The sequence below is a fragment of the Setaria italica genome, chromosome I (assembly GCF_000263155.2).
Source record: "Setaria italica strain Yugu1 chromosome I, Setaria_italica_v2.0, whole genome shotgun sequence".
NCBI lineage: Eukaryota > Viridiplantae > Streptophyta > Magnoliopsida > Poales > Poaceae > Setaria > Setaria italica.
The window spans coordinates 40003239-40016824 of NC_028450.1; the positions used below are offsets into that span (position 1 = coordinate 40003239).

General features: G+C 52.7%; 4 protein-coding genes across 4 annotated transcripts; all 4 read left to right on the top strand.

Moving 5' to 3' along the window:
• The first annotated feature begins 1079 nt into the window (after nucleotides 1-1079).
• On the top strand, nucleotides 1080-3749 carry LOC101760334 (transcription factor CSA). Its single transcript, XM_022823616.1, has 3 exons — nucleotides 1080-1407; nucleotides 2332-2461; nucleotides 2682-3749. The coding sequence occupies exons 1-3, from the start codon at nucleotides 1272-1274 to the stop codon at nucleotides 3616-3618; spliced, it is 1203 nt and encodes a 400-aa protein (XP_022679351.1). The 5' UTR covers nucleotides 1080-1271; the 3' UTR covers nucleotides 3619-3749.
• A 1224-nt stretch (nucleotides 3750-4973) lies between these two features.
• On the top strand, nucleotides 4974-5859 carry LOC101752496 (pathogenesis-related protein PR-1-like). Its single transcript, XM_004955192.2, has one exon. It carries the CDS (start codon nucleotides 5011-5013, stop codon nucleotides 5557-5559), a length of 549 nt encoding a protein of 182 aa, XP_004955249.1. The 5' UTR covers nucleotides 4974-5010; the 3' UTR covers nucleotides 5560-5859.
• A 2552-nt stretch (nucleotides 5860-8411) lies between these two features.
• LOC101760739 (pathogenesis-related protein PR-1) lies at nucleotides 8412-9375 on the top strand. Its single transcript, XM_004954105.4, has one exon. It carries the CDS (start codon nucleotides 8481-8483, stop codon nucleotides 9003-9005), a length of 525 nt encoding a protein of 174 aa, XP_004954162.2. The 5' UTR covers nucleotides 8412-8480; the 3' UTR covers nucleotides 9006-9375.
• Nucleotides 9376-12028: 2653 nt separating this feature from the next.
• On the top strand, nucleotides 12029-12948 carry LOC101761144 (pathogenesis-related protein PRB1-3). The gene has a single exon (XM_004954106.4). The coding sequence runs from the start codon at nucleotides 12089-12091 to the stop codon at nucleotides 12728-12730; it is 642 nt and encodes a 213-aa protein (XP_004954163.1). The 5' UTR covers nucleotides 12029-12088; the 3' UTR covers nucleotides 12731-12948.
• The last annotated feature ends 638 nt before the right edge of the window (nucleotides 12949-13586 follow it).

Below are 13586 nucleotides of genomic sequence, written 5' to 3' on the forward strand. Positions count from 1 at the left end.
ATTTCAAACCTGGAGCCCTGAAAGTCGTTGCTGCGTGGGCAGTCCAGCCCATACGACATCTGTGGCCGCGCTTAGAATAACCGAAAAGGGTGGCTTTTCCTTTTTCCCAGCCGGGACCTGCAGGGTCGTCAGGGATGTTAGGCCTGAAAGTCTGAACTTCTGAAGGCTCATATGATCCCGGCATAGCTTGTTGGACGCGCGCACACAGTGAAAACATGGTGTGTTCGCTGTTCAGCCGACGTTGTCAATGGCGGATTTGATCTCTCGGCGATAAACAAATGCGGGGGGGAAAGGTAGGCGAGGCAGCGAGAGGGGGAAAGCAGTAGGCGCCGTTCAAAGAGTTCTGTCTCACGCCAAACAAGCCGAGGATCGGCTGCGGATGCAGGCTCTGTGTACGCCTTTGCATTGGTTTGTACTTGACTACTCGTGCGCATATCTCACTCAATTGAGGTTCAAAGGCATAATTTCATCATCAGCTTGTAAAATACGTAGGTTACGTTTCAAGAAAGAAAGAGCTCTTTTACGTTACACAATACTACCACTTAGTGGTATATAGTATAGGGAAGATCTAACCATCCATTATTATGGATGATTTAGTAATTATTATACATCGTAAAAAGTGAGGTTTCAAATGGAATGATCTTGTAGACTCTATGATGGCGTCAAAAAAGTCTTATAGTGATAACATTTGTGTGTGTTTTATCATGATACCTTTATAGTACATATAATACTCATGTATACTACTCAGCATACCAGAGGTGAAATTTTTAGTAGTATACAATTAATCTTGATCACGGATGTTTTTATACCGGTTCTTATCGCTCTGCTCGGCAGCAAGGTAGCACACGCTCTGGTTGTAAACATTAGATCCTGGCGAGTGCATGGGAGGGAGGACCGTTAATCCCTTTGCTTAGACCGATCGACCAATGATATGCTTTGGGGTTGGGGTGTGCTGTGGAGCCAGCCGTCTCATCGATCGCAGCATCACTCCCGTGTTTTTCTCCCGGTGTCCTCCCTTCCCCCGCGGCTATAAAGCTCGGCACCACCTTCCTGGCCTCTTCCGGACTCGCACCCCCGGCTCGGGCACTCACATCACCATTCACCACCTGCCTGCCTAGCTACACCTCCATATCCGCCTGCCTGCCCGCCCGCCTGACTCATCAGCTCTCCTCTCTCCGATCGATCTCCCGTGTAATTTCTCAGGCGAGCGAGAGCGATTGGCGAGCAAGAAGCAGGCTTGAGATTAAGAGTTCGATCGAGAGGTAGCGGCCATGGGGAGGGCGCCGTGCTGCGACAAGGCGAGCGTGAAGAAGGGGCCGTGGTCGCCGGAGGAGGACGCCAAGCTCAAGGCCTACATCGAGGAGAACGGCACCGGCGGCAACTGGATCGCGCTGCCGCAGAAGATTGGTATGCCTCTTGTGCGCCGTCTCGTCGATCGATCCATTTGGTGTTTTGGTTGCTTATTCATACCAGCTCGCGTTATCTCTTTGGTTGCTTCTGATCCGTGTGCTACTGTGCCTATCTCCATGGACTGACTGGTCCTGTCATGCATGGTGCAACATGAATATGGATGCGGTATAGCTATTAGCTAGGTTAGCTGCCCTTTGTATCCATTCGATTTAGAGGCAAACTTTTTTCAAAAGATGGATATCTGCCTTTGTATAGCGATTGATCCTATGCATGTTCCCCATGCCCCTTCAATTTCCCCTCTCCTCCCTTAAACCGGCCAGATCCAAATTAAAATTAAGGACTTTTCGTAATATCATATGTATGTTTTGATTGGTTTTCCTTCATCATCAAGATGTAGTTTAATTTCCGATTAAAATAGTACGCGCAATTTTGATTAGTAATTTTGATGAAAGGAGATGTGTGACGATGTTCCATCGTGCATAGATTGATCTGTATGTTTTTCGTGGTGCGAGAGATCTAGCTAAAGAGAGTACGTACCAATCAACTTGGTAAAGAGATCAAGAAAGCCATTTCCCTTTCTGAACTAAGAAATATTCGTCCGGTGAAACATGATAATTACATGAAATCAAAACAAGAGAGTAGCTAGATCTCAACATCCTTCGATCTCGCCAGTTACTTTCCTAGAAGCTAGAATTTGTTTTCTGTATACATAGGTTACCGGTAGTACTGGTACATATATTCTTCCGTGAGGTTTTGTCCCTGTACTGGTAGAGTAGCTATATATATACTGCAGGTAGTGTGTAGCATGCCAATCATTTCTCTCTTGTTTCTTTTGCTTCCTGATTGTGAATTGGTTGCTTGCTAATTTGGATTAATTGAGTTATATACTTAATTATATGTACACATGAATATGATTTGCAGGGCTGAAGAGATGCGGGAAAAGCTGCAGGCTGAGATGGCTCAACTATCTGAGGCCAAACATTAAGCACGGTGACTTCACAGAAGAAGAGGAGCATATCATTTGCAGCCTCTACATTAGCATTGGAAGCAGGTAACAATCAGCACACACTGTTCGCAAACTACATCACATGTCTATACACCTCTGCAGATAATTTTCCTTTTTTTTTCCCCTGAATAAATTTGATCGGAGACCCTTATTTTCAAATTAAAAAAACACTACTCCACAGATCATATCGGCAGAAGCATGGCATACACCATCAACTATAAGCCTATAACTAAACTAACTAATCGTTACGTTCATGCATGTTCAGGTGGTCCATCATTGCAGCTCAGCTGCCCGGGCGGACGGACAACGACATCAAGAACTACTGGAACACCAAGCTGAAGAAGAAGCTCCTCGGCAAGCGCGCGCCGTCGCGCCGCGCGAGGGCGAACCACCAGGATCCCTACCTCGCCGCGGCGGGCGGCAACATGTGCAGCACCAGCGGCGGCGGCGGCGGCGGCGGCGTCAACAACGGCGGCAGCGCCACGGCGGCGGCCACGCCGCAAGCCCTAAGCGCGTCGGCCCTCGAGCGCATCCAGCTCCACATGCGCCTCCAAGGCCTCTACGGCGCGTTCGGCGGCTGCAGCAACAACGACAACAACGCCGCCGCCGCCGCCGCGGCGCCGCAGTGGCCGAAGCTGGAGACGCTGCTGCAGGCGAACAAGCTGCTCCCGGGGTCGCTGCCGACGGACGCCGTCGCGACGACAGTCAGCGTGCAGCATCCGCCCCAGCAGCATCTGGTCGAACAGAGCCTCGCCGGCGTCGGCGCCGGTGCGGCAGTCGTCGAAGCCGCCGAGCAACAGCTCAGCTCCGCGGCCGGTGCAAACTTCATGGCAGCGGCGGGGAGTTTCGAGCGGCCCAGCAAGCTAGGGTTTTACTCCCCGCCCGCCGAGGCCGAAGCCGCCAGTGCGGAGATGATGGGCGGCTACGGCGGCGCCGGCAGCTTCGGTTCCCATCACGACGAGCTCTACGAGTTCCTGTACAGCAAGTACGGATCGCTGGGCGGCGGCGTGGCGGCGCAGGGCGGGCACATCCCGCCGCTGCCGGAGCTGCATCAGTGCCCGGACGGCGCGGCCGCCGACGAGAAGTTCTCGACGTGGACCACGGCGTCCTGCGATTACGGCGCGGCCGGCCATCATCAGCTCCAAGGGAACTCCATTGGTGGTAGCCTGCAGGATTACGTGCTAGGCGAGTATGGTCAATAGTGATAGAGTTTTGGCGTATATTTGCCGTGTGCTATACATAGTACATCCGATCCAATTGATAGTTGGTAATTTGGTACATGTATGTTTGGTAATTTGATCTTAAAATTGCTGTTAATATATATACGTGAATGTGAATCAAATGTTGAGAATATATATATACTACTGGTTTGATCGCCGTACACTCATGGAGTACTTGTGAAGGAGCAGATTTTCCGTTGTGTAATTGAGACCAAGCTGCTTGTTCATTCTTGACGCTTGAGAACCTCTTGGCAATGGCCTCGGATCCGTGTGGTGTCGGAGCTTCCCAGAGCAGCTCCATCACACCCGGCCGGTGCGGTTGATCGTGGTTGGGAGTACACGGAGCAATCCCGATCGGCGGCGGTGCTCGAAACAAATAAAACGACGAGGTCAAAGCTAGCTCGCATCTATCGGATCGGAGCGCTCGTTGCTATACGTGACCGATGGGTCGTTTCGGCGGCGCGCGGCTCGTTTGTTCGGCGCTGGCCGGGGAAGTTCCGGCGCACGACGCGCGGGCATGGGATATGCGTTGCCTGCTGGAATGGATGGGTGCTGGCCTGCTCCTGCTGGGGATGTCATGTGGGTGTGCCCCGCACGGCGCGGGTGCGCGGGTCTCGGCGTGTCTGACGGGAGGAGGCCGCGCGGTCACCGCGGGTTTGGTTCGACGCTAGATGCCAATCCGCTTGGACCCGCCGCACACGGCAAAGCACCGATGTCCGATCCTGTTGCTCTCGATCAACTGGAAAAACTGGGATTCGTCGTTACGTCTACGGGCCGGCCCACCCTGTTGCTCGATCGACGAGAGAGAGGGAGAGAGCCCAAGTATCTAAGTTTACAAAAAGCCCATTTGATCGCTGGGCCAGTCTCTGAAACCGGACGGACACGGCGGTGGTCGTCGTCGTTGGCTCACCGTTCGTCCGTTGCTCTCGATTTTTTTTTTGAGTCGCGCTACTCTGTGCGCTCTCTCTCTCTCTCTCTCTCTCTCTCTGATGGTCGAAAAATCAAGTCTCAGGTGAGGTGAGGCCTCAAACCTTCTACGCTGTCACTTGTTATCATACTTTTAAATTCGACATCGCCGCCCCTGAAGTCCTGAACTGGAATGGAATCCAGCTACCCAGATGGCGCGAACAACAAACTCACACTGAACAAACATGGACGCACATACGAACGTACCGCGTGGACCTTATCTCCCCCGATCAATTCTTTTGCCAACCACATCACCGAACATGAGCACCACTCATCCAATCGCATCCACCCGACCAAGCAGCTCCCGAACGCAAAAGGCACGTATAAATACGTCCCCATCAACACGGAGTACATCGCAGCAAGGTCAACTACACACACCACCTGAACTCATCAAAAAGCCACCTCGCAATGCCGCCACGCCGCCTCCCCTCCGTGGCCGCGGCCACCACCGCGGTGCTCCTCCTGGTCGCCATCGTCCTGCAGGCCGGCGCGACCGCGGCCGGAGCCGCGGCGCGCGGCAAGAGGACGAGCCTGGAGTCCGCCTTCCTGGACCCGCACAACGCCGCGCGCCGCGCCGTGGGGCTGCGCCCGCTCAAGTGGGACGAGCGGCTGGCGGGCTACGCGCGGCGGTACGCGGCGGCGCGGAGCGGCAACTGCGCGCTGGAGCACTCGCACGGGCCCTACGGCGAGAACCTCTTCCGCGGGAGCGGCGGCGCCGGGTGGACCCCCGCGGCCGTGGTCGGCGCCTGGGTCCGGGAGCGGGCGCTCTACGACGCGCGCGCCAACGCCTGCCGCGGCGGCGGTGGACGCGGCGCGTGCGGGCACTACACGCAGATCGTGTGGCGCGCCACCACGGCCGTCGGGTGCGCGATCGTGCCATGCGGCGGCGGCCGCGCCACGTTCGCCGTCTGCAGCTACAACCCGCCGGGCAACTACGTGGACGTCAGGCCCTACTGATGATCGTGACCGATCCATGGAGGAGGAGGAGTGCGCGACACGTACGTGCTGCTCCACGTTCAGTGCCATGTCTCAAGCTCTCAACTCTGAACGGGAGGGCGCGCGTGTGCTGCAGAGTTGTTGATCTTGATCATATCATACGGCCGGGCCGGAGAGAGGTTATTTTGTGTCAAATTTTTTTACGGCGATCCCGCGGTTAAAGTGGATCCCCTCATTTTTACTGTTCATCATTATTTTGCATTGGTTCGGTGATATATATAAATGGATAATAAATAAAATAAAAGATGATTTCACATTCCAGTGGTACTCCCTCCATCTATGTTTATAAGGCATGCTATGGCTTGGCACAATCTTCCAAATAACTCTTTGACCATTCATTTATCTTATCTTATATTGTTTATGATTATAAACTTACGATCATTATAGAGTATATTTGATTTGAATCCAACCATATAAAGTTTACATTATAAAAATAAAAAATAAATAGTTAAAATTATCGGTCAAAGATTGTAATGTTTGAATCTTGATATGCGTGTGAGTCTTATAAATAAAAATGGAGGGAGGGAGTAGTTTCATGCAACCCAATGCAATGCCTATCTGTGAAGTGAGACACTGATCATTGCTTTGAATCGACAATCCAATGGCATTCCTCCTCTAGTTCATGGTAGAGATGATGGAAATCTCTTTTTCTTTAGATAATGAGAGATGATGGAAATCTACAGGCAGCCAGGCAGACGACAGACAGACAAACGTGCCCACCCCATCAACAGATTTAGCCTGCAGGACGGCGGCCGGTGTGCATGACATGCCATCTCAATTGCTCCGTTCGCCGATCGCCGCCGTTTAAAGCTCGACCGGCCCAACCAATCTGTACCGACCAACCATACGTTCATGTTCCATTCAATTCCGGTGTTTGTGCTGTACAAGTCGCTCGCACTCGAGCAACGCAAATCAAGCAAGCCCAGCTAGCTTGCTTGCCAGAATTTCTAAGCTGTCGATGCAATGCCGCATGCCTGGCACATATTCTTCCCCGTTTTTCCTTTTCGTTCACTTTCTTTTCAAAACTCAAAGTTTTCACTCTGCACTCAGCACTCCTAGTCAGAATTTCTAAGCTGTCTATTTCTAACCTTACCATTAAATCTGTAGGAAAATTAATGTGCTCAATCGCTTCCTTTTCAAAATTCAAAGCACTCCTAGGAGCACTCTTTCAGGGACCATAGTTTCAAAATTGATCCTTCTGTTAACCGGCGCACTCTTTGAGGGACATTTTTTATGCAACTTGGAGCATTTGAGACATCAATAGACCCTGTTTTCTTCAGTTAACCGGCGCACCCTTTCAGGGACCATAGTTTAATTATGTGCTAATCATATACTCCTAGTAGGATAATGATGTGATAGTAGTGCTCACACTCAGCAACTCCTTCCCTGCTAAAACCTGACCAATTTAAATTCTAGGCACCCAGCAGGCATTGAGCTGTCTTCTCCTAACCCTGCATCCATATCTTCCAAATGATCTGTACTCCTAATTCTATTCTATCAATATATGGCAAGCACTCGTACACAAGCAAGCAGCACCAGCTGCAGAAGGATGTCAAATTTGTCATGCTCGTGCCCTGTGCAGGTGCAGCTAGGGCAGGGGTCGTCGGCGCCAAATAAAGTCTTCATCAACTCCCCTTGTTTCGGCGCATATTGGGCGGCGGCGTCTCTTGACAGACAGTGATTGGCACGTTTGTGTTCAGTAGGTACACACCAAACAGAACCCTTCCAGCAGCCATGATCGCTGTAACCTTGATACTTCTGGGCTATTCGGTAGGTCTGTTTCTGAATAATGTAGTGCCTGTTTAGCTCTTAAAGAAATGGCATGTTTTGATGCAAATGGAACGTTGTGATTACTTGAAAAACAGAGTCAGACGCACATGGCCTTGTACCATAGCTAGCTTCTTGTCCTCTGATTATGTCAAAGTTTCTGCTGGGAATTCAAACTGAGCATGAGACGGGGGGAAAAAGAAAAGTTCAGGCAAGTCAAATGGCAGAGCACAATAGACAAACCAGGGTAGATTAAATCTGCGTACGAGTAGTAGCTCTGCTAGATCACTGGAGCTACGTTGCAATTGTTTGTGGGCAAGCAGGAAAGGTGCCTTTATTTGTGGAGACGCTGTGGATCGAGGAGCGCCGTATCACTGTTTTGACAGCAAAGCTGAGTTGTAAAGAGGGACTCTTTTGATGAACAAAACGATGAGGCAGGCGTCAGTATTACAGGTCTCGATCGAGCTATATAATATGCCATCGGCTCATCATGGTTCCCGCCGCGGATTAAGCGCTTCAAATTTTCAACAATTCCAGTTGTTCCTTCCTTTACATCTGAAACGGCTCCAAAATATGACTGGGCTGCTCCTTTTTAGGAAGGACCAGAGACTGGCATTCTGAATTTGTGGCTGCAGTTTGATCTTACCATTCACAAATCCTAATTCCAGCAGAATGCACTGCAACGGTAGAGTTCCTGAAATTTCCCTGAATCCATTAGAGAAGCAGCACATTTTTACTTTCTGTTTGCATGAGCAGTGACGAGGCAATCAACGGAATTCAGATGCTGCCAACGCCAAGAGCTACTACCTACCAACAAATCAATTCTAGTTTGAAGAAGCATCAATTGAAGGCCAAACGGTTCTTCCTCGATCGATCGACCACCGCCTCACCCATAATTCAGCAGCCGCTAGTGCTAGGTGCTAATTCAATTCCGCCGGTGGCACATTTAGGTAGACCTTCCAGAGCCGTATTATGTGTCACAATCATTATCGAACATGGCTCGTGTCCCCCCAACAACATCTCCTCCTCCTCCCTCCATGTATTTATATGCAATCGCCCGGCCACGACCCACTGGCGGTAGTGGCAGTACAATCCCCAGCTCAGCATCGCCTCCCATGGCCTCCTCCTCCTCCAGTTGTCACAAAGGCCGCCGCCTTGCCGCCGGCATTGCGCTCCTCCTCCTCCTCCTCGCCGGCAATGCCGCCGCCTACCCCGGCGGCGGCGGTGACCTGAGGTACCAGTTCCTGTCGCAGCAGAACGCGGCGCGGGCGTCGATGGGCCTGCCGCCGCTGGTGTGGGACGAGCGCGTGGCGTCGTACGCGCGGTGGTACGCGCAGTCCCGGCGCGGCGACTGCGCGCTGGTGCACTCGTCGGGGCCCTACGGCGAGAACCTCTTCTGGGGCAGCGGCACCGGGTGGGCGCCCGCGCAGGCGGTCGGCGCCTGGCTCTCCGAGCGCCCCCGCTACGACTACTGGAGCAACAGCTGCTACGGCGGCATGTGCGGCCACTACACGCAGATCATGTGGCGGAGCACGCGGCGGGTGGGCTGCGCCATGGTCACCTGCTACAACGGCCGGGGAACCTTCATCACCTGCAACTACGACCCGCCGGGGAACTACGTCGGCGTGCGCCCGTACTGAGCGGCGGCTACTGGTTAACCGGTGGCCGGGCGCCGGTGAACGATCACCTACTACCTCTTCTTCCATGCCACTATCGCCTTGATCCGCGGGGCCACCCTCCGCACGGCTGCTAGCGAGCTAGCTGGCCGGCATGCTGCTGCAGCCTGGCTCTCGCTGCCCACCATTAATTCGTTGTCACGACATTGGTCGAGATGCTACAAGTGTACAAAAATGCATCATTATTTGTTACGGTACTACCATGCATTACTATTTACTTTCTTCTTCTTTTTCCCTGCCAAGATATATCTATATATACCGCGAGGTTATTCGTAGGACCCGGGAAACTGCAACGAAATTTGAGCTAACAGAATGAGAACCTCGTTTTCCCCTTCTTGGACGCTGCAGTTTGTTCGGCTCTGCTGTTGAACTCGCGCCTTTGCGTGCAATTTGTAAAAACTAAACTAAAAAGTGATCTTGTGATGCTGCTGCAAGAATGGCAGCATTTGCAAAAAAAAAATGATGCTCCTTGCTTTGGTTGAACCAACGATAAAGATCGCTTTCTCGCGTGGCTTTTAGGCGATTCGATTCCATTCCGTGTCGCTGTCGCAGCTGCACGCAGCTCCTGATTGGTGGTTGGTTGGGTTGGTTGGCGTAGCAACTGCAGATCGAGCTTTGGAGACTGGGGGAAACGACTAGCGAATGAGCTGTTAAATGAGCGTGCACGTCAGCATGTGGCTGGACGGAGGAGACTGCACTGCACGGGGAAGACGCCCCTCTCTCCGAGCCTGCTGGTGCTGGGCCTCCTCCTCTGGTCCTCTGGCGCTCTCTCTCAAGTCAAGTCTGAACGTGTGTGCGTTATGGGCAGGCAGTTGGAATCCGATGCGATGCGACGCGACGCCACCGGACTCGCCTTTAATGAGATCTCCCCTAACTCTGCGGCGTCCTCGTGATCCACCCGACGCCATGGCCGATTGGCAGCGGAGCGCCGCCCGGATCCGTCAGGAGCGAGCAAGTGGCCCATCGCCGCGCGCCAGTAAACAGGAGTAAACAACACCCCCCCCGGCCGTGCACTTGGACAGAGGCACAGAGCTGCCTGTATACGTAACGCGACAGCTGCTCCAACAATTATACTGCCGCCGGAATCTTGGCATCGCCGCGGCGGCGGTGTTCAGTTCGATCACCGCACGCGGCGCCACATGTTGCAACATGTGCGATCGAAGGAGCAAATTGGTCTCAGAATATCAAGATGCAATTCGATTCGGAGCTCAACGCCCCACTGGTACATCTCTCTGCATTGTTTGTGTGCTAAAAAGTTCTGAGCTCGATGATTAACCAGTTCATGTACCCATACCAGCACCATATCAGCAATGCGGTTCATGCAACTATAACCTCACCCATGTAAACTTAAAATGCCAAGCAAGACATACTAGGCAGGAGATTGTTGCATCGGACAAGCTCCCCACTTTTCAGTTGGGAGTATATTTTTGTACTCGAGTGCTGACATAGGCATATACGCCTGCATGATCAGGTCAGAGTCAGACTCGATTAGAAAATACTAGTGCCTGGGCTGGGCTACGCGACATACGGACCCAGCGGAGAACCATAAAAATACCCCGCCGCGCCATTTCCAGCGCAAATGACGCCCCTCGCATTAAACATGGCCAACTCCAATTCCTACTGTGTGCTACGGAACAATATGTTCTCCCCATGTGCCCTGGCAAACCACTTGTTGCCGAGAGACGGGACTGCGTACTGGTCGTCAGTCACTTGCTTTGAACGAGCTCGTTTGTTTTTGGTTCTTCACGTCTGCAGCGGCAGTGGATTTGACAGAAGGCGTGGTTGCGTAACACGACGAGGAACCTCTGCGATGCCATCTGTTCCGGCAATGGCTGGACGGGAACTGGGCGACCAGGTCACTTGAGTACCTGACGATAAAGGGCGTGTTCGTTTCAGTTGAGCTGGTTTATCAGCCACCAAATAGTATTTTTCTCTCACAACAAATTAGTCGTTTCAGCTTTTCAGCTGGCTTATAAGCTGAAGCGAACAGGTTCAAAATTAATGTTGCATCTATACAAAAGTCTGATGGCGAAGGTGGGATGTTCCGGGGAGCACAGCGCTGTATGCTCACTAGTATGTCAATGTTAAATCAACAGAGTTTTTCTTGGCCCGGTGCGACTAATTACTTTCTTGCTTGCTCGGCCCAGTTAGCATACGATCTACGTAGGCCTAACACTGGGCCAGCTTAGACGCGACGGCAGCCCAGGTAGTAGTTGAAATTGCTAATCGAGTTGATGCGCATGCTGCTGCATGCACATAACCAACGCTGCGCCGCGACGCGGGAGCCGTTAGCGCTCATCATCGAACGGAAAAAGGCGGCTGAAACATTTTGGGACACGCGTGGGCATCGGGCCAATCCCTTCTCGGTGCGTGGCAGCGGTTGTTGGTTGCAGCAGCCACATGAGGATCGGAGGAGCAATCAGCAAAGCCACACAATCCAGGGAACTTTGCATTGCGGGCTCGCTCGTGACCACGGCGGAAGCATCTGGAACCGCCGTGCATCGGTCACGGGTGCCCATCCGTCCTGTACTCAAGGAATCAAATGGCAAATGGCACATCTAATCTAAGAAAGAAACCTGATAAGATACCAGTAAATGGGTAAAAGGTGCCAGATGACAGTCGCCATCGAGTACTGGGTGGTGACCGCTGCTTGTGTCACGTTCCTCACCGTGCCTACAATGTGCAGCTTTTTCACGGACGGTTTCTTTCAACTTAATTTCTAACAAATCTAGTGCACTCATTAATCATTATGGTACCAAGGCATTATGCAGCTGCCTTCGTACCAAAACCTGCATTAGCGCCATAAACAAAATCACCAACAATCAAAAACCAAACCAGGTCGTCCTTTTGTCAACCCAAGACGACAAAAGCCACGCGAGTATCGAGCCACTGGCCGGCTCACGGGTGGCAGCGACAAGCGAATGAGTGATCCCCCATTGGCCATCGCGTACGTCGCTTAAATCCCGAGCCCCACAGGCCACAGGCCACAGCTCCCGTCCGTTACACCACGACGCCACGCACGCAGCTAGCGACCAAGAAAAGAAACCATGAGGCCACCCGCGCCCCTGCTGCTCTGCTCCCTCCTCTGCCTGCATCCACTACTCGCCACCATCCCTCCAGCGAGCTCCTCCAAGGCGGCTCCGGCGTCGTACGCCGCCGCCACCGGCCGCCAGGGCGAGCCGCAGCCGCCGCCGTACGCGCGCAATGCGACGGTGTACGAGGCCTCGGCGGCGCTGTGCCCGGGGTGCGGCGCGTGGGCGGAGTCGCTGGAGTTCCTGTACTACCACAACCTGGTGCGGCTGGCGCGGTGGGAGGTGCCGCTGGCATGGTCGCCGCAGATGGCGTCGTACGCGCGGTGGTGGGCGGCGCAGCGGCGCGGGGACTGCGCGCTGCGCCACTCGTTCCCGGAGGGCCAGTTCGCGCTCGGGGAGAACATCTTCTGGGGCGGCGCCGGCGGCGGGGCGTGGCGACCCGGGGACGCCGTCCAGGACTGGGCCGCCGAGGGCGTCGACTACTCCTACGCCGCCAACGCCTGCGCGCCGGGCAAGGAGTGCGGCCACTACACGCAGATCGTGTGGCGCGACACCACCTCCGTCGGCTGCGCCAGGGTCGTGTGCGACGACGGCGGGGTGTTCATGACCTGCAACTACTACCCGCCGGGCAACGTCGTCGGCCAGAGGCCCTACTAGGAGCGTCCTCAGGAATCATCTGTGCAGGTTCATGCGACGGAGTGTCAGAGTCGGATTCGAACTCGATCGTGTGTAAATATTCAGCTCGCGGTCGTTCTTGGCGGTGAAATGATGCAAATCAGTGGAGTATTTCACTAGTATTTGTCTCCGTAATTCAGGACTTTCTTTGCATGATGTTTTTTTATCCGAATAAAATGCGAGAGTTGCATTCCCTGTGATTTACTGCTGCTCGTCCCTTCGTTGTGGCGAGTAAATTGGTGAATTTTGTGACTAGGTTCTTCGTAGCTCTGGCGACATTGAACACAAGTGCACACAACGGGGTAGAAGACGATTGATTGCAAAGTTCTGGGCTGCAGCTGGGCTTGGTTCTAAGGCCCGTTTTATGCCTCCTGGGCTTCTGGCCCAGTTTATCGATTCAGGGCTTTCTGAAGAAACTTCATGAATTTTGAGCTAATTGTGTTGCTCGTGGAGATAATAAAATTTCTGTTGCTCATGCAAATTTCAGTGGATTATTCCCGCTTTATACACCGATGAAAATGCTTGTATGCACGCACGCACTCACATCTACAAACACACATAGGCATATTATACCCTATGAACACCTTCAATCAGTCTTAAATGCTAAACAGTAAATAGTCGGCCATGTAACAAATCAAGTATATATATTTATCCATGGGAACACTAAGGGGGCGTTTGGATGTCAGGGGCTAAACTTTAGCCCTGTCACATCACACGTTCAGATGCTAATTAGGAGGACTAAATATGAGCTAATTAAAAAACTAATAGCAGAACCCATAGGCTAAATCGCGAGACGAATCTATTAAGCCTAATTAATCCATCATTAGCGAATGGTTAC